The 21,408-nt window shown below is 39.6% G+C and overlaps 1 protein-coding gene across 1 annotated transcript in view; it reads right to left on the bottom strand.

Annotated features, from left to right (window-relative positions):
- Nucleotides 1-21,408, bottom strand: part of ACAP2 (ArfGAP with coiled-coil, ankyrin repeat and PH domains 2) — a 119,572-nt gene that overhangs the window by 24,174 nt on the left and 73,990 nt on the right. The window contains exons 10-14 of the mRNA XM_065410377.1: nt 20,917-21,029; nt 11,818-11,838; nt 8,283-8,334; nt 6,180-6,280; nt 4,800-4,905 (exon numbers count right to left, since the gene is read on the bottom strand). Of these exons, the coding sequence (XP_065266449.1) occupies nt 4,800-4,905; nt 6,180-6,280; nt 8,283-8,334; nt 11,818-11,838; nt 20,917-21,029 (393 nt within the window). The remainder of the gene's footprint in view (nt 1-4,799; nt 4,906-6,179; nt 6,281-8,282; nt 8,335-11,817; nt 11,839-20,916; nt 21,030-21,408) is intronic.

The following is a 21,408-nucleotide window of genomic DNA, read 5'->3' on the forward strand; positions in this document are numbered from 1 at the left end:
GTTGTTGCTGACCAAGAAGCAGCAAGGACAAGAGAGTTCTTGAACCCTGGGCATAGTTCTCCTCCCAAGAGGGGAAATGGAGAGGGTCCCTCGTGCAGGGAAAAACTGATCTACACTAACTATAAAGAGACTACCAAATACACTAGACTAAGAACTAGATGCAATTATATTTATAGGTAAGAAAGAGTGCAAAGTTATCTTCAGACACAGGAGATTCTGACTCAGGCCATGTGATGGTAAGAAGGAACTGCAGAGGCAGGTGGTTCGTACTTCCCCTTACACCCTGGACGCAGGCATGGACCAACAGACACTACTTGAAAGGTTTCTGAGTCGCAAGCACTTGATGCACATGCATGTCACATGTGGAATACACACAGGGATGAACACGGTTAATCCCCCTACAGTAAAGTGGATTAAAAAAATCAGTATTTGAAATTTTATTTTTAAAAATAGGATTTTATTTAAATATAGGTTTATTTTTAAAAAATGAAATCATTTAAATTTGAAACTTTGACAACCTGTGTTAAGAACTAACCTTAGTATAATCTATTAAAATCAGATACATTAAACAATAGTAACAATAGTACATGTTTGCTGCCAAGTTTCAAAGAAAGTCAAACCACTGAACTGGTGGAAGTCACTGGCTAAGCACCTGCACTCAGAATTTGCTGAAGTGCTAAATCAGCTTATGATAGCAGTAACCTTTTTTTACAGGTACACAGAGAATATTTTCTTAATTTCAGTTTATTAAACTAGTTCAGTTCAAAAACTAGTTCATTCATAGTTAAGAAACAGCAGGAAAGCTTGTTGTCCTCTCCCAATCTATAAAACAACAATTGGGTGTTAGAGGATGAAAGCTACTAGTTCTAAAATCTTGAAGGACATGGTGACCAAAAAAAAATTAGTTCAATTCACTAATTGATAATACTTTTGTTTAATAAATCAGTTTTAAATGCAAGACATGTTTTTATAACCATTTTCCCCTTATGCATACAGCTCATTTTATTTAACTAATAAACAATTTGAAATGTTTGTGCATTTTAATTGTTTGAATTTCCATCCAAATACAACGTGACACAAATCACAAGTTAAAAAATTATTAATTTTACTAAATAAGAAATGCATCATTCACCACTTTCTAACATAAAAATTAATACTCTGAATAAATGTAAGTTAAGCTATATAACTGCTTAAATAAATGTGTGCAGATAATACTGTATCCTCCTAGTCAGAATAATTGGGTAAAGACTATATTTAGTTACAAATCAACATGTTTTAATAGTTATCAATCAATGAGAATCAATCTTTCTGTAGAAAAATAACTAAAAAATACAAATGCAAAACAAGATTAAAATTGGTGACAGTCTCCTGCTTGCTGATTTAAATAATTATTAAAAATCAGTTATTTAAAAAGTGACTTAAAATCAATCCACCTTGCTTCATTTACATTGGTAAGTTTGTCTTGTGGACAGTTTCCTGCTCTGAAGCAAGATATCAAGGACTGCCAGCAAACAACTCCTCCTGGTGGACATCAGCCAGCCAGTATCCAGGCTGTGAGGTTCAGTTACTCCGGGTTCAGGTGTAGGACTTGACTGTTATTCTGAGAGAGCAGGCGAGGCAGACTCAGTGAGGTGACTGGCCTCTGAACTGACAGTCTCATCAGCTAGGAGTACCAGAAGTGTCTGGCCCAAGTGGAGGCTATCAGGAGACTGTCCCTGAATCCTGCCTGAAGTTTCACAGGACCCTGGAGAAAAGCATATATGAGGTCTGGAGACCAAGAGATGAGGAAAGCACCTGTGAGGGATCCCAGACTCCGCCTCCTCTGGAGCAGAGCCTCTGGCATTTGACATTGTGGCACATCACTAACAAGGCTATTGTTGGGTAGCCTCATCGGCAAAAGACTGTCTGGAGGGCCAAGGGCCTGAGGGGCCACTCATGGCTCTTGGAAAGTTTCTGCTGAGCTAGCCCACCAAGGTGTTCCTCAGGCCTGGGAGATGGACAGCTACTGGGTGACTGGTGCCAAATACTCCATAACCACAGACTCATGGCTTCTTGGCACAAGGGGGAGGATAGGGCCTTCCTTGCCTGTTGATGTAGTGCATCACCATGGTATTGTATGTAAGCACTTGCATAGGGAGACCCTAAAGGAGAGGTAAGAATACTCTGCATGCCAACTGAATTATTCGGAGTTCCAACACACTGATATGAAGGAATGACATGAGAGCCAACCACTTCCCCTGAATCTGGAGTTGGTCCAAGTGTGCTCCCCACCTACAGGTGAAGGCATTCGTGATCAGATTCATTTAAGGGAGGGATGCAGACAATGGAGCTCCTGTGCACTCCTGGTCTGGGTGTACCCACTAGTCTCATGAAGAAAGGCCCTCTGTGGAGAGGAATCCACATGTCCATACAGTCTCTCTTGGGTTAATACACAGATCTTAACCACGTGTTGAGGTTTAGCAAGCTGCACGTCATACATACATGACGTGTGCCCCAGAAGCTTCAGGCAGATTTTCACTTGCATTACCGGGTGCACATAAAATTGTCGTACGTCTGTCACTGTTTGATGTCTGTTCTGTGGCAGGTATGCTTTTGCCAACTAGGAATCTATCACTGCTCCTATGAATTCTGTATATTACATCAGAGAGTCAGTGTGGATGTTGTGGCACTACGCCCCATATTCTTCATAGAGATATGCTTATGATATGAATATGGCATAATTAAGATATGTTTTATGCACGATGTGTCATGTAAGGTATCATTGGAAAGGTTATGATTTACTGAACGTGATTATTCAATTTGTATGCATGCATCATTTCTGTATCTGAAGTTAGGAATATAGACTATGTATCAATTACAAAAGTGTTTGCAAGGGGAATGCCCACAAGACTGGCTGGTTAGTCAATGAGCCATTAGGGAGGACAATAGGACTTTGAAGATGCTAATCTCCCACCTTCCTGAGATGCTGCTTTGACACTGCAGGGTCATGTGGTTATGTCACCTGGTACTGGACCCCATCTTGGCCTGCGAGTATTTTTCCACAGAAAGGGTGGAGACCAAACTGGGAAACAAAGGATTCCCACCATATGTAAGATTGGTAGGAAGCAGGGTCCCCGTTTTACCCCTGGGAAGGAGGAGGGTGGATGGGAGGGTAGGTGCTCACCTCCCTAAGTAATTCCTCCAGTCCTCGTCCCAAATCTCCTGTAAAAACCAGAAGCGCCCTGAAGGTGCTATCATTGTAATTCCACTGAGCACCTGAGGAATAAATGCCCTGTGCTGAGTGGGAACAAGCAGCAAGCAACTCATGGAAATGCTGCTACCCAGAGCACAGAGGCACCTCAGGCAATTGACACTTATCACACAGGGTTTGTAAAAATAGCAACTGCACAGCCTGGCAAGAACCACATAAAGGCTGTCAGAGTAAATGGAAAAGAACTCCCTGGGTGGAAGGATTCTGGTGCAGAAATTTCTGTGGTCAGGAGAGACCTTGTCCAGGAGGAAGACATACTGCCAGGACAGATGGCAGAGCTTTCGTTAGTAGGGGGTCACAAAATTCTTTGGCTAAAGTGCACATGGAAATTGAGAATTTGCAAGCTGAATTAACAGTTGCTGCTGTTCCCCATAACCCAACCCAAATATTATTGGCGAAGGACTTTTTTAATGTGGCTCAGGCTGTCCAGACCAAAGGGTAGGGTCCTGTACTGAGAGCAGGATGTTCGTACCATGAACCGCAGGAATTGTTTATGTTCCAGGACTATTTAGATGTGGAAATAAGCATCCTGTAGGTCAAGAGCTGCAAACCAGTCCATGGGATCCAATGAGGGTTGATGGAGGCTAAGGTGACCATCCAGAACTTGAAACATCAATGGAGGCATTCAGACATCACAGATCTAGGATGGGTCTCCGCCCACCATTCCTCTTTGGGATCAAGTAGTAGTGGGAGTAGAAGCATTTTCCTCTGAATTCTTGAGGAACTTCCCCTACAGCTCCCAGTTGTAGTAGGGAGCTGACTTCTAGTTGTAGAAGTGCCTCATTAGAAGAGTTCCTGAAGAGGGACGGGAGGTGGAGGATGGGTGTGGGCGAGGTGAACAGTTTGAAACTGGGTGAGAACCTTTCTTCACAACCTCTGGGGCCCACCTGTCCAAGGTCATGCTAACTCAGATTTCTTTGAAACAATAAAGGCGGATGCCAAACAGAAACCAAGGGGGGTGGATCCACAGATGATTTAGCTGAGTTCTCAAGTGTCCCATCCAAACTGCTTCCTTGGTGTTTGTCCCTGCTGCAGGGCTATCGAGGATGAGACTGATGAGCACTGCTGGTGGCACCACTGACATTTCCTCAGTAGTTCTGAGGGACATTGTTGGAATTGTTGCTAGGACTGGTATCTGAATGAGGACCAAGATCTCGGTAGTTGTTGGTATTGTTTACCCCTGGGCTCTGGGACACATGCTGGTGCTCTGCAAGGTGGTTGGGGCCACCTCACCCCTTATTCTCTCATCTACAGTGGGAGCGGAACCACACCTGTGCCCTGGGAGCCCTCAACAGACACGGTCATTCAAAATAACCCAATCTGTGCACATGCACTCCAACATTGAAATCTGTATAGATAATCACTCAAAGAAGTTATTGATTCAAAACATAATGGTCAAAATAACCTTAATTAGATGAAAAGTTAATTCAGTAGACACAGATCAGAGACCTCACAAAAATAATTAAATTTCTTCTACAATTCTCACAAAGAAAAAAGGATCAGAAATGGTTTACTGTATTATTGGATCTTGAAAGGTAAATATACTTGCCTCGGATTCATCCCCCTTCTCTCTATATGCTGTAGCAATACTGGTCTGAACAGCCTTAATCCATGCCTGCCGCAGCTTTTCAGAATCAGCCTGGAGCATGCAGCTTCTGTGAGAAATAAGACACAGACTTTAAGATTCAAGCAAACTGACCAATTGGCTCAAAGAAGAGACTCGCTCATTAGAAGCCAGACTCTTAAGCAAGTTTTATGTTAGGAACTTCAGCGCATCCTTGTATACATACTACACCACACAGTTACTATTATTGTTAACAGCTGGTATGTGCTTGACCCTTCACAAACACAGAATGAAGACGTTCCCTGCCTCAAAATACTCAAATCTAACACCCTAAGAAACCCAAAGGATGGTTTAATTTGCTGTTTAATTTCCATGTGGTTATCCTGAAGTTTCTGCTTTGCATCCTCACCTCCCATTTACCTGCATGACTGACTAAATAGGACATGGACATCAGTCCTAGAAAAGGCACAGAGTTCTGACGTCTAACATACGAGACTGAATTCAAAGGCAGGAAACTTCAGGGATTTAAAGAGGAGGAAAAACTGCTGCCCACACTAACATTCAGAGAAAACAAGTCATCAAATGTCAAACTGAAGGGTTGAGAAAGCGTAGGTAGGCAGAAGCCAAATAAAGGTAGAATTTGGCCACAGGACAGGGGGAGAAAGAGCAGAAAACAGACAAATTTTAAGATGGAGAAGAGAAAAACCACACACAGAGCCCCGCAAGAGCAGCTGGCCGTGTGCCACAGGACACGAAACGGACACGAATGTCCAGTGCTTGCACATGCAGAGCTGCCTTTCCTCTCTAAACACACTGGGCAGTATTTTATACTGCCTGGTGCTGCTTGGGCTAGTACTGACTTTTTAAAAATTCAGTATTTTCCTTTTATTCAGTGGGAACTGAAGTGTAATTGACTATTGCAGAAGCAGCTATTACATCTATGCTGTGCTTTATTCCTGAATTTAGAAATTATCTGAAGTAACTGGAAGCCATTTTCTGTACTATTAAGAAGCAGCCTGACAGTACTGCCCGCAACTGATCCATTTAGCAGCAATCTGTCTACCAACTGTACTACTGTATAAAGAGCACCAGGATGCAGATTTATTACAAGTGCAAAAAGCAGACTGAATAGTCACTACTGCTGCCCAGAAATATCACATGCTCCAGGTCCAAGAATTTAGAGAACAAAGCGATTGAGATTCTTTTCCCATTGTGACTGCTCCCAAAACATAGAATCATAGGATTGGAAGAGACTTCAAGAGGTCCTCTAGTCCAGAACCCTACATGGCCTTCTTGAGTTCCAAGTCTGAAACTGAAATGTAAAACTTGTGTTATATATGAACTTTAAAAAAAATTACCCCTTACTTTGTTGGAGAGACTACCTCGAAGCAGAAACGTCTTTCTATGTCTTCGCAATGCTTAACTGTGCAAAGCCGCAAGTCTTCAACGACTACTGTGGGATTATCCTAGAAAGAGGTAAAATGAACAAAACAACTCAAGTTTATGGTGACGGGAGAAACTTACTGAAGCCACTGCTAGTCTCAACTGCTTTCCAATTTTTCCCTTTCATCAAAACAGATTGCATGTGATATCCATAGTAGGAGTTAAACATTAATGTGTATGAAAATTTAATACAGACTTGGGAGAACACCCCTTTTCCTATAAAAATAGACTGATTGACAGCTGATATTTAAACAGCAGAGTGGCTCAACTGAGTACCACTGTTTTTTCTGAGAAGAGCATAATTAGCTTGCAAATCAGACGGAGAAGGGTCACAATTAAATGTGCCCACATTTCACTGCAAGTGCAAAATCAGATGCTAGGTTGAAGCTGCTTTAAAAATTTGGTCCATAAAAAAATAACAAAATCCTTAAACTAGCATCAAAGTATAATATTTGTTAAGGGTTCTACAGTGTGATTGTGGTACAACAATAATAATACTGCTCACAAAACATTATCATGAAGCAGTTAGGATTGCCACACACACTCCCATACCTAACAAACCCCCAAAGGGAAAAAAGAAAAAAGTTAAGCCACCTAATCAGTACATTCATTCTTCCTGTCCACCCACAAGCATATATCCAACCATTACCAGAGCCACCTTACACAACAGACCACGCACCATGCCCAGCTACTGGCCACAAGACACTGGACTAGATGGACCTCTGTTCTGATCCACTATGACAATTTCTAACATTAACTCTGCCCCCTCCCCCCCACCACTTCTGCCCTTCTGCACACAATCCTTTATTAGACTCTTCTCCCCCAACACTAGTAATTGTGAGTGTCTGGTTTAGAAGTTAGTTGTGTGGGGAACGGAGAATTTGGTACAGGCATATTTGCTGAAGGGAATGAAGAAGGTTGTCCTCCCTGGGCTGCAGGTGGTGCAGAGTTAAGGATGCTCTGCATGATCTGTGGTATTTCGCAGCTGTGAAAATAGTAAGGTGTGTGCTTGTGGGTAGAAGAAAAGAGGGTGTATATATATATATATATATATATATGTAGCTTAACTTTTCATAGCCTTGCTTTTGTGGGTTTGTGTCACGCGGTTTGTGTGTAGCAACCCCAAGTGCTTCACAACAAAGCTTTCCAAGTATTCCTTTCCTAGAATTTTTTTTAATTAGGGGTGGGAGGTGGATAAGTAGGCAGGGAGCAGACCAGTAGGGGTAGAAACATAGCTGTTGATGGCGCATCATAGAATACTTTGTCCAGCAGCAGCTGCACATAGCTTCCCTTGTAGGATAAAATCTGACCAAAGTGTAGCTTTTGACAGAGAAATTTGTATGTGGACCTGCCCACCTGCACCTCCCAATCAAACAAACAGGACTGCATGTTCCTGGCCCCAACCAGGTTTGTGTGTGCACACAAACATTTTCAATTATAAGAAGAAGATTACTTAAAAAACAAAACTACCTATTGCACCAGATTTGCCCAGGAGCCACATCTCTCCCAAGTTCTATGAATTCAGACGATGTTTTTAAAAGTGGTATCAGCCAACAATGAAAAGCAAAACTGCCACTGACAAATTTAAACTAAAGCCCAAATTAAAAGTCTTCCTATTACAAATTTCTGAATGAAAGTGAAACAAAAACTGCATAGAAAATTCAAAGGGCATAAAAACTAACCCTATATGAAATTTAACAGTGACCAGCAGCCTACTTTAGAGAAAAACAGGCGTTTGTGCTCATTTTAGAATGCGGCCCTACCCGTGGAATCACTATCAGGAGCCTCAATGATGATAATGCGCACTTACGAATCACCTATCACTCAGGGATCTCAGAGATTTACGAAGCTGATATTGCCCCATTTTATAGGCGGGGAAACGGAGACAGAGAAATTAAGTGGGTTGCTCAAGGTCATGTTGCAAGTGAGTGGCAGCATCTCTCAACTTTCATTCCTCTGCTCTAATCAACAGACCCCCTAATTCCCATTAATCACATTCTTGGGTATTGGAAGTACAGTACCTACCTTAAATTTTTTCTGGTAAACAAGCTGATTATTCTGTATCGAAAACCAGCGTCTATATAAATAAAAAGACATCCAAACATTTAACTGATTTCACAGTGCTTACTGGTTGTAACAGATGAACATAGTATCTATGGAATCACACTGAATAAAAGAGTTCACAAAAGTTATGTCTCAGTAAGTCTTGACAAGTTTGCACAACGATGGTCTTTCATCAAAACAATGACAAAAGGAAAAACAAAGACAAAAGAAAAGAAATTAAGCAAGATTCACCTAAGTTAAATCTTACACAAGTGCATGCACATTATCACTATGTTAGTTAAGCTAGTCATTCCAAAACGTTTACATTCCAATGTATGGTCACGTCTATATTTTTATGACAAGCGAAATTGATAAATAATTTAAAACATCTATTTTAGTTTGTTTACCAATAACACAAACTATGAAGTGGCTGGAAGCTGAGAGGTTAGACATTCAGACTGAAATCAAGGCATGAATTTTTAACAGAGGTAATTAAGCACTGGAACAATATACCAAGGGTTCTGATGGCAAAATTTAAAATCAAGATTCGACATGTCTCTAAAAGATCTGCTTAAGTTCAAACAGGGAATTATTTCGGGGATGTTTCAGGAACTGTGTTATGCAGGAGGTTGGACTAGGTGATCACTGCGGTCACTTCCAGCCTTAGAATCTATGAATTCCTCACTCAAATATTTTTGAGAGAGAAGTTTTAGAAAGTAACTTATGAAGTTGCTAATACTACTGCAGTGTTGCCATCTCTTGCAATATATTGCAAGTTTTCTAGTATTTGGTGTTTCTTAAAGCCCTAGATGCTAGAATCAAGAGACTGCATGAGAATCAACTTTTTTTTTTTTTTTAAAGTGAGTTTCTAGACCCCGTTTTTGGAGAGATAAGCTTGAAAACATGAAGCAAATGCACCCTGCAGGCTCAAATACCAGAAGACAAATAAAAAGACTCCCAAAATTGCCAATCTTATTTTTGGGGCCCTGACTCAGGGTTTTTGAATGCTTGGGGTTGGAAATCCTGCTACTATTCTGGAAAAGACTCTGCATAAGGACCCTGGTCCAAAACATCTGATTCATCATCAGATCAGGCTACCATACACGAAACATGACAAATATAACTAATTAACTGCCACTCTATTTCCTTGGGATGCAATCACAAAACTGGAATCACTGAGTAACTGGCTAAAGATTATAGAAAAAAATAAAATCAAAACTAATTCAGTACTATAGTCAAAGTTGGGCATACTTCTTTGATCAAGGTTTATTTTAATACAAGCCTGTGTTTTATATCTTATCATATTAAAGTGGTTATCACAAACATACTCATACAGTATGTCACTTATTTTGTGCTGCCTGTTAAGATGAGGAACAATGTTATGTAAAGTGACATCAAAACATTGCCACATTATCCATGAAATTCTTTATTACTGAACTCTACTTCACTACAAATAGTAACAAAACGCCCCTATTTATTCAACCACCACAAGCACAAAAAATACTTAAGGAAGAACAAAAGGGGAAATAAGGTATAAAAAGAATTAGACTCATGCCAGGAAATTTTTATTGTAAAACAGTTAGTACTTAGCCTGTAGAAAGTTGAGATTCTACCTTTTAACAATTATATTTCCAAATGTTGTAGGAATATATTTAGTTTCAAAAAGCAAGATCTCCATTTATAAAATAAAGGTTAATTCTAAATGTGATTGAAATACTTAGATCAAAAATGGAAAGGATTTTTTCAAGTTATTAACTACAGTATATTTCAGTCACTGCAATTTAAAAGGTATCACCTTTACCATCTAAAAGGAATGTATTAATCAAGCATGTAACCCAATCATTATGTAGATTATTTCTAAGTAAAGAAATGGATAATTCAGCTACAAAGCAGGCTGAAAAAGGAAGATAAGCAAAGAATAAGTCTGAGTTTTTGTACATACAACCAGTTAGATACATGAAAAGCAACCCCTACAAAGCAAAGGAAAGTGCAGCCCTGCCACAAGAGATAACATGCAATGGAGCAAATCTCTAAGAATCACTGTTAAATAAGTGTGGTGAGTTTTATGAATCCAACACACTCCACTTGTACAGTTAACATTTAGTGAATCTCCACAGTGAACAAACTCCAATCTGGCAACCATGGTATATCTGACAGTATAAATGTACAGTATGTTATGACACTTCTGAGGTCTTTTCACACTGCTCTACCTACCTTTTACAAAAAGAAGTCAAATTAAAGAAGCCCACTCATTTAAATTTTTAGAGATGGGGAAAAAAATTCACCGAAAATGTAACCCTTTATTTGGTATAGTATATGCTATAACGAATACTCATTAACTTCTGGCTTTACTTTAGCCACAGATCTATGCCAAATGTGTGAGTGAATGCATTAGTATCATAGCATTTTTTGAAAGACAGCTACAAAATACAGTGCATTAAGGTCACTCAGCACCACAGTGATTTCATTATTAAGGACTATCGAGATTTTTTTAGGCCAAAATTTGGGCCTATCTTAAAATGGTTAGATCCCATTAGGGAAGTTCTCTGGTTTCTAATCCACACAGAGAAGGGCGTGGTCCAAAGACAAAACAGACTCGCACCTCATGCCACTGTTCCTACATTATTTGGATGCAAGGTCCCTACTGTGTCCCTGGTTTGGAGACTAGCTGTATTGTAATTTGTAATGGTGTTTTAAACACACCATTCTATTACCAGAAAATAGGGGGGGAAGGGACATTTTGTGGGGGGCATAAAAAAATTAGTTTTGTTCCTGCTGGCTCGCTAGTAGCGCATAACTAAAATGATGCTGCTCCACAAGGCAGATATTTTGACATTAAATGCTTCTACATCATTCAAAGTAGCTGTTAAACAAAACGGCTAATTTCACTTCAACTTTATCCAAAAGAAGGAAAAATAAAATCAACATTTGCCAGTTAAAAAAGAACAAAAAATACCAGCAAAGAGTGTTTTCAAATTTCTAAGAACTACAAGAGAGAGAGAAATAGAGCAATGAGAAGAAAATTTTAAAAATGACGTTAGTGTCTTTACTAGAAACTTAAATCAGCTTTAACAACTTTCAAGAGGGAGTAATTTTGTTTATTGTTTGACAGGCATGCAGCTGACTGAATCATCTAGGCCCAGAGAATTAAATAGAATGATTAAAAGAGAAACACTTGAAGTCCCAATCCTGCTCCCAGGGAAGTCAGTAGCAAAATGCCCATTGACTTAAATGGGAGCAAGATAGCACTTTTAACATATATTCTGGAAAAGTCTGACAGTGGAGATTAAGTTTTTTTGGGGGAGGGGTGTTTTAAGCTCTGACTATAAATGCATCAAACCTTCTTATCAATTTAAAAGGTGTTGAGCAGCACGTGTGCTCTCAATTCATGCAAAATCCCTGTTTTCTTAAACAGACACTTTATATCCATTGCAAGTAATCAAAATGAAATGCAGGGTTAATGATGAGCTTTTACGTGCCAAAGAACATTGGGAAGGTATAAAAAGCTGATTGGTACCTGATGTGATCTGGCTTTTTCCTGTCATGTGAAAAAATGGGGTAGGATTAAAACATAAGGGAAAGGAGGGAAAGGAATGAAAATGCAAAATGAGCAAAATAAGTGAAGAATTAGCATGATATGAAAACCCAGCAGAATTCAAAGATAAGGCTTCCAGTGCCCAATCTGACAAACCGCACAGAATATATCGAGAGTACTAGGGTTACCATTCGTCCGGATTCTCCTGGACATGTCCGGCTTTTTGAGTTTAAAAATAGCGTCCAGGGGGAATTTGTAAATGTCCGGATTTCCCCCCCCCCCCCCATGCAGAGCGCGGCACGGCTGACAAGGGCAGCCAGCCGGATCGAGCCCCTCCTCCGCTTCCTCCCTCCTCTCTCTCCCCCCCTCCCTGCATTCGCAGATTGCCGGACATTCGCATCGGGCCTCCAGCAGTCTGGAGCTCCTCCCCTTTCTCCCCCTCCCCTGCTGCCCAGCGCGCCGCTCAGCAGCACTCTGCGAGGGCGGGAACCGGGCTATGCGCTCCGCGCGGAGCCCAACACGCTGTTCTGAGCGGCACGGTAAGAGGGCCAGGTGGTCGGAGAAGGGGCAGGGGGGTTCTGGAGGGGGCAGTCAAGAGACAGGGAGCAGGGGGAGGGTTAGATGGGTCAGGAGTTCTGGGGGGGGCTGTCAGGGGGCAGGGGTGGGGAGAGGGATCGGAGCAGTCAGGGGTCTGTCAAGTGTGGGGAGTGGTTGGATGGGGTGTGGGAGTCCCGGGGGTCTGTCAGGGGGTGGGGGTGTGGATGAGGTTTTGGGCAGTCAGGGGACAAGTAGGGGGTAGGATCCTAGGGGGGCAGTTAGGATGGGGGGGGTCCCAGGAGGGGGCAGTCAGGGGACAAGGAGCTGGGGGGGATGTTGGGGGTTCTGAGGGGGGCAGTCAGGGGGCGGGAAGTGGGAGGGGCAGGGCTCCCACCGTCCTCTTTTCTGATTGTTGAAATATGATAACCCTAGAGAGTACTATTCCCTAAGGGGTTTCTTTCCACCTACCACATTCACTCACATATACACCACTGATAAAAAGTGAAGGAATTTTTGTAAAATATTGAATTTCCAGGAACCCAAGTAATTTTCCATAGAGTGCATCACACTAAGAACCGAGTGTGGTTTCATTTCCTGAACCACTGAGGAAATACGTGTGGGTATCTTTCAGTACATATACCGATAACTCTTACTCCAGCAGTAATCTGCATACCCCTCTTTGCAAGCTTTCCATTATAAAAATATTACATTTTCGCTCCCATAGCCACTGAAGTCCATCACCATGTATATGAATACTCACAGAAGTACTATACAAGATTTCAAAATTTTTAGCTCTTAATACTTCAAAAAGAAGGAGCACTGGATACAACCCCCACTCCCCTCAAACACACACACACACACACACACTTACAGAACATACAATTACACAAAATAAAAATAAAGGGAGGAACACTCAATATAACAAATAACATTCAGAGAATGTCACCTAGTTGTTTTGTCTTGATCGATAAAATAAAGTTACAAGGCAACAATGTCACATTGGGTATAGATTCCATGATTTGCCTGGTAACCCGTCCACAAGTTTATTTATGAAACTTATATACCAAGACATGCACCATTATCAGTATTTGTCAGCTAGCACTGCACTGATCTGCTCCACACCCAATGAAAACTTACAATAGTATTTGCTTGCCTTTAATTATCACTGGTCTTGAAAATGTAAATCATTATTTTATTGGAAAAAGGGGGCTTGCCTGTAAGCAGATAATTTCCCCCAAAGAATCCCAAAAGCTGTCAACTTACTTCTTCTTACATTTCCATGTGGTATTTTCATCAAAGGTAATATAAACTTATTTAATTAGGGCAGCATCCATTTGATAGTTAAGGAAAAACAATGGCAGTTTTAAAAAGACAGTAACGTAAAACATCTTGGAAAGTTTAGAGCAAAATGTTTTTGTAAAAAGTGCCATGATTTTTACTCCAATGTATTTTTAGGAAATAAAAGTTACAAAGAAGTATTTTAAAAATACTGGAAAGATGTCAAAGTGCTAATTGACAGGAACTGGCAATTACCCTTTTTAAATAATTCCAACTGGAAGAGCAGCCTGCACTTAGCAAGAAAGAAGATCAGCAATGCAGAAGGCGACTCAGAAAAGTACATTTCAACAGCACTTTCTATGCAAATCCTATATTTTTCCCTAAGGTGTTTTTTTTTTTTTTTTTTCCATTTCACATGTGTGTGCGCAAATAACTTACCTTAAAAAACAAAAAACAAAAAACACACTGTGGAAATTTCCTGCACTTCCCCGAGTCTCGGGTTGCAGCTCTGAACTTCTTCAGATGTATAAAGGCATCAAAATTTCTAAATGCTTTCTGCTTCATTTTACATTTTTACATACAAGACATTTAAAGAAATAAACAGCACTATAGTCATGTGTTATATGCGGCCAAATGACTGGAGACATTCTAATGCAGTTTTCCTTTAATACACTCTACACTTATAATCTTAACTATGAGCCTCACCCATCAAAATCTACAGAAGTTTCTAATATCTTCACCACTTACTGGCATTACTGTCATAACACCGGCAGACCTTTTTAATTAAATTAACACTAAAGTCTCTGCTTCTGTGGTTTAAAAAAAAAAAAAAGGAAAGAAAAAAATAAAGAATTGCACTGCAGCATCAGTACTAATCCTAAAAAAATGCCACATTGAAAAACAGTCTTAGCTCCTGGCAGTACTGTTAATTGTATAGCCAACAAAAGTGCTCTGGAATATAGCATTTGATTCCTGGCTAGCTCTGGAATCTCAGGAATATGAACACATACCAAAAGCAAATCTTTTGCCCAGGAGATTGCACAATACATGGAGACAAGCTGACCAGTTTGGGAATTAAAGTAACCACACACCAGAAAATAGGAGAGCAAGAGAAAATTTCCCCCTTTTTTTTCTTGACAGACTGTATATCATTGTGATAAAGTGTGATGTCACTGTAATAAAAGTGTAAAACTGGTTCTTATGTCACCTTTACCTTTCATATTTCTAATTACATTTCAGTGAGATGTCCAGTTTCTATATGTAAATAATGCATTCCATCACCTCTCATTTTAGACTTCAGAAACAGATAAAGTTACTGCATTTATGCCTAAAAATGCAGCAAACTAAAGTTAGAAAAGTACTTGTAAATGAAAATAAAGTAAGAAAAATATATTTACAACAAATGGAAGAAAGGGGAACTTGATAATAATGAATACAAAGCAGAAGTTAGGAATTATAGAAAACTGATAAGGGAAGCAGAGGGACACAAGGAGAAATCCATAGTCAGTAGAGCTAAGGCAGTAAAGGAGATGTTAAAGTATATATTAGGAACAAAAAGAATCCTAATAAGCGTATTGGTCCATTACTAGGTGCCAATGGTACAATTATCAATAATAATGCACAAAATGCAGAAGTGCTCTATAAATATTTCTGTTCTGTATTCGGGGAAAAACATTTGATGTAATCATACCATATAACAACACACTTTCCATTCCACTAGTAGTTCAGGAACATGTTAAACAGCAGCTAAAGTTAGACATTTTTAAAATCAGGAAGACCAGATAACTAGCATCCAAGAATTTTAAAGGAGCTGGCTGAGGTGCTTGCTGGACCATTAACGTTGATTTTCAATAAGTCCTGGAGCACTGGGAAAGTTCCAGAAGAAAGCTAATGTTGGGTCATTCTGTTAACTCTTTTTAAATATTGGCACAAGTAATTATAAGCCTGTCTGTCTGACAATTGATAGCAGGCAAAATGATGGCATAGCTGATATAGGACTTGATTAATAAAGAATTAAAGTAGGTTAATATAATTAATGCCAGTCAACATGGCTTTTTGGAAAATAGATCCTGTCACACTAACCTGATTTTTTTTTTTTTTTTTTAAGATGACATTAAAGTTTGGTTGTTAAAGGGAATAGTGTTGATGTAACACACTTAGACTTCTAGGAGGCATTTGACTTGGTACTCCGCAACATTTTGATTAAAAAACTAGAAGATATAAAATTAACATGGCACACAGCCAATTTTAAATCCATTTAATAACTGACAAGTCTCAAAATGTAGTTATAAACACAGAATCATCATCGAACAGGTGTGTTTCTAGTGGGATCCCGCAGAGATTTGTTATTGGTTGAATGCTATTTAACATTTTTATTAATGATCTGGAAGAATACAAAACCAGCACTGATAAAGTTTGCAGATGAGACAAAAATTAGGGGAGTGGTAAATAATGCAGCAGACAGGTCACTGATACAATGCTATCTGGATAACTCGGTAAGCTGGGAGCAAGCAAACAACATGCATTTTAATATGACTAATTGTAAATATATCCATCTAGGAACAAAGAATGTAGGCCATACTTACAGGATGGGGGATTCTATCTTGTGAAATAGTGACTCTGATAATCAACTGAACATTTGTTCTCAGTGCAACGCTGTGGCCAAAAAGGCTAATGCAATCCTTGGATGTATAAACAGGAGAATCTCAAGTACAAGTAGAGAGATCATCACTGGTGAGACCCCTGCTGAATACTGTGTCCAGTTCTGGAGTCCACAATTCAAGAAGGATGCTGATAAATTGGAAAGGGTTCAGAGAGGAGCCACAGGAATGATTAAAGAATCAGAAAAAATGCTTTATAGTGATAAACTCAATCGACTGAGCTCCTTAAGGCTAACAAAGAGAAGGTAAAGGGGTGACCCAATTACAGTCTATAAAGTGCTAACATGTAGAACAAACAAGGGCTCATCAACGTAGCAGAGAAAGGTCTAACATGATCCAATGGCTGGAAGCTGAAGCTAGCTAAATTCAGACTGGAAATAAGATGTACATTTTTAACAGTGAGATTAATTAACCACTTGAACAACTTACCAAGGGTCGTGGTGGATTCTCCATCACTGACAATTTTTATAGCAAAACTGGAAGTTTATTTTGGAGCAGTTCTCTGGAGGTCAGACTAGATCACAATGGTTCCTTCTGGTCTTAGAATCTGTGGCTGAAACAACAGCCGCCTTTTCCAAAGATTCATAGATTCCAAGGCCAGAAGGGCCCATTGTGATCATTTAGTCTGACCTGCTTATTTCCTTTTTAAGAAAGGAGAAAATGGAGCTAGTTGTAGACACTGATCAAAGTAGACAAATGACGGTATAGTCCATAAAGAATTTTTAATATAATTTACTACTGAAAATATGACACTAAGATAAACTATTAGCTAGATTATACAAGAGAAAGAAATCTGAATGAATATAGCACAAAACCTACAAATGTCCTATCCTGACTCAAATACTAAATGCTGTGATGCCTTATACAGTCCATCACATCTGATCTTCCTCATTTCCAGAGGGATTGTGGGACATTCAGCTAGGCTTTCACACATGGGGAGATAACGTATCAGTAGTATAGAACAGTGTTTTTCAACCACTGTTCCGCGGCACACTAGTGTGCCGCGAGATGTTGCCTGGTGTGCCGTGGGAAAAAAATATTAAACCATGCTTGAATGTCGGAACTGGTTACTAAAATTTTTGAATCCCACCACTGATGTTAAGGACTATAAATAGCTCAGAATATCAGCTTTGTGTTCAGCCAAACAGGCCCAGGTTGCGCACTGAATAAAGTATTTTATAATTTTTCATATTTCTGTTTACTTACTATTTCATAATAAAGTAATTATAAAATACTTTCTTTGTGTTTATTTGATTCCTATTCAAGAGAATTACTTTATATATAGTCAATATAGGCACAGAGTTAAATTTTTTAACATTTTCTAATGGTGGTGTGCCTCGTGATTTTTTTCATGAAACAAGTGTGCCTTTGCCCAAAAAAAGGTTGAAAAACACTGGTATAGAAGATGAAGAACTTGCTGTGTTAGGCTTACTGTATACTTACAGGAGGATAAAGATATGAAAATATAAACAAATCCAAGATTTAATTTTCCAGTGAAACCAAGAATGTTTCAGGCTTGCTGCAGAGCTGTTTAGTTCAGCTCTCTCTAACAAGGGGGTATTTTCACAGTTGCCATTGTTTAGGTTTGTTTCAACAGCATACGGTCAGCTCAGCAGATTTGTGCTGACAGGATTTCATTGCATATCCTCCTGAAATTATTAATGTGGCCTCCATATGTTTATTTTATATTGGCATCTTAAAATATTCAACAAATTGAAATTATATTATTATTCAGGTACAACACCTATGTAGCTTCGATCAATAGCTATGAAACCATGAGGCAAAGAGCATATTTGTCAGCTATTTCCCCCATCATACAATTGCTGTCCAGCTTCCTTCCTTCCCATACAGTTGGGTCTTTATTAGCACCGCACTCAAGGATCTAGGCAAAAGAGAAAGCTAAAGTTTTGGCCATGCAGACTCTCAATGAATGTGTATTTCCCCCTCCCTGTCCCCATAAGCATCTCTCAACAAGGACTTCTAGTGTGATACCTGCAAGCACTAGAAGGGCCTGAATTAAAACCCAGCGAAGTTAATGGGAGTTGTTCCATTGACTTCACTGGACTTTGGATCAGGCCCCAAGCACCCAAGTGCACTGCCCTAAGTCCCCCTCTCTCAAGCCTATGATGCAGTAACCATGACAATGACCCCGTCTGTCACAAACCAGACCCTTTCTGCAGCACGGATTCTCTCCTAAAACACTAGGGTTCAACTCAAACAGCCATGAAGCACTGAGTCCCAACCCTTCCTCTCCAGTCTTCTGGGCTAAACATGGAAAGGCTATGAGGGGGATCTGAACTCCAGTTTGCTGCCTGACAGTGCAACACAGCTCTCAGCACTGGTCTGGGCCAGACCCAGCTCAATGCATGCATTAAATGTGTGCATAATGATTAATCCCAAGCAGTCAAGACAGAAAAAGCCACTGTGTTAGCTACAGTGAAGGTACTGCAATGGCACTAATCTAATAAATGTAGGACCAATCACAATATATACATAAAGATCTAATTTATTTATTGCTTTAGATTTAAACAGTATTAAAGAGCCACCTATAGAAAGAGCAGACAATTAAGTCTTACATCAACGTAAATGATCAACAGCAATTTGAAAAACAATATATATATATATATATATATATATATATATATATAAAAAAAATATGAGGAACAAACTCATCCACCAGCAAACAATTAAGCCAAGTTGAAAAGTAGTAGGTTACTTTTCATGAAAAAGCCTTTCAACCCAGTTCAAAATTTCAGATTTCCCCCCTCCACACACAATTTTTTTTTTTTTTTTTAAAGAGAAAATGGATCAAAAGAACAGTTTCATTTAAATCTGAATAAAAGATTTTGATTCAATTTTGGCATTTCATCCTCCTTTCTGTTTTTGAAAGACAGGATTGGTGAGGAAGTGAAAACTGAAACAAAACAAAATTGTTCTATCTGAAACTAAACGAAAGTTTGTTTTTATTTTTCTGTTGAAAAATAGAAAAGTTTTGAAGGAAAAAAAGTGTTGATGAAAATTATCATTTTCTTTGAAAAAACATTTGTCACTGAAAAAATTGACAAATTCTGACTACCTTTACAAACAAACAAACAAACAAACAAACAAACAAACAAACAAACAAACAAACAAACAAACAAACAAACAAACAAACAAACAAACAAACAAACAAACAAACAAACAAACAAACAAACAAACAACTCTGCCATCCAGGAAATCAAAGCGTGAAACAGCCCTCTAACACCTCTGGTAGCCTACCCTTAATCTCCCCCAAAACAGTCATAATCTGGAGATATTTTAACCATGGGGGAGAGCAAGTCCTAGAGTATTGGGGCCCTTGCAGAGAAAGCCCTACCAGCAATCCCCTCTTTTATAATGAAAAAGATCCAGTCGATGTCATTTAATGTTTTAAAACTGATTGATGTTAATAAAAAAGATCTATTCTATCACTGAACAGCACAACACAAAGTATACGCAATTCCCACAACATACTCCAGTATGCACTGTCACTCTGAAGCACAATAGCATACAAATGGCTTAATATATGCACTGGGGCAATGGTAGGGGCGCATAACAACAAACAGGAGCACTGAATGGTCAGGGAAAGGATTTAAAACTGCAGAGTTGTAGTCTATAGTTTAGCGTACATGCTGGAGGCTTTATCATTTCCTTCTAGAACTGCACTCCCTTGACATCACAATTGAGGTGCACCAACAACTGAGAAGAGCGTGTAAATAAACTGTAAAATATTAAGAATAAGATTTAATTTACAAACTTACCCCAAGGAAGATTAAGTTACAGCAAACTAAGACTACTTTACTTTTCAACGAGAGCATGGGGGAAGGCAGGATAACACGCTAACTTGTGTGCATTGACTTCACACCTTTCATTGATTCGCCTTAGCTTTCCCCATGTAGACAACGTGGATATTAGAGTCCCTCAGTATCACACACACACACAGTATATTTTCATTTAAACCACAGGTCTTTACACATTTTTATTTCCCCAGGGTTTATATTTATAGATAATGGCATTTTGTACACAATCACGAGTTATAATGCTCCACCCTGCCGATCAACTCCTCCCCCTGCCTCCCAGCGCCTCCTGCACACCACAGAACAGCTGTTCCACCGCCTGCAGGAGGCATTGGTAGGGAGGGAGAGGAGCAGGGAGGGGGCAGCGGGAGAGGGGTGGAGTGGGGTTGGGACCGGGGGTGGATTGGGGGCGGAAGAGGCGGGGGCAGGGGTGTGGATTTGGGGCAAAGGGGGGGGGGGGATCTGGGGTGGAGCAGGGGTTGAGCACCCCCGGGGAAAATTAGAAGCCGGCACCTGTGGCGTCTATGGATTTCAATAGAAGCTCTGAGATGAGGACGTGCAAAGATCAGGCCCTGTGCTTGCAAACAAGCAAGAAAACAAAACAAGAAGAAATTTCCTTGAATTCTGTACAGTCACTGCAGTAAATATAACAGGCCAAATGGTGCACCAATTTATGCTTCAGGCAACTCTGTGGAATTAATGGGTTTTCCAGGGTTCTAAATCAGCCCAGAATTTAGCCTAATAATCAGTATGGTTACAAACCATAACAAGGAGAGTTTTTGAAGTCTTACCTGTTCCAAGTCTTGAAAGCATTGCTGGCTCGCTTAAAGAGATACCCTTCCATAACAATGCCATTGGCTGCATCTACATTGTATTCTAGCTTAGTATCATCACTGGAGAAATCCTGGTATTTAAAACAAAAAATTAAATTTCAAATGCCGCTCAAAACATTAATTTCAAACTGTGCAAATATTTGGCAATGACATCATGCTTGCAATACCTATTGATTATTCTGCAACTATTAGGCCCGCACACAACATTAAGAATGTGAATTTTAAGGCACTAGAGTCAATTTTATTTCACAAAATCTATACATGTCATAATAGCATTATATAATAAGACACGGGGAGTTTTACCAGCCATATTTACAGATACTTGTGAAAAAGAGCATCATTCTATAGCTTAATAAACTGCACATCAGCAGTGGGCAAGTGTCAGAAAAGCCAAGAAACTGAAAATCAAACTGAAAGAAAATATGAAAACTTCTGTAATTTGATTAAAAG

Source organism: Emys orbicularis, chromosome 9 (genome assembly GCF_028017835.1).
Source record: "Emys orbicularis isolate rEmyOrb1 chromosome 9, rEmyOrb1.hap1, whole genome shotgun sequence".
NCBI lineage: Eukaryota > Metazoa > Chordata > Testudines > Emydidae > Emys > Emys orbicularis.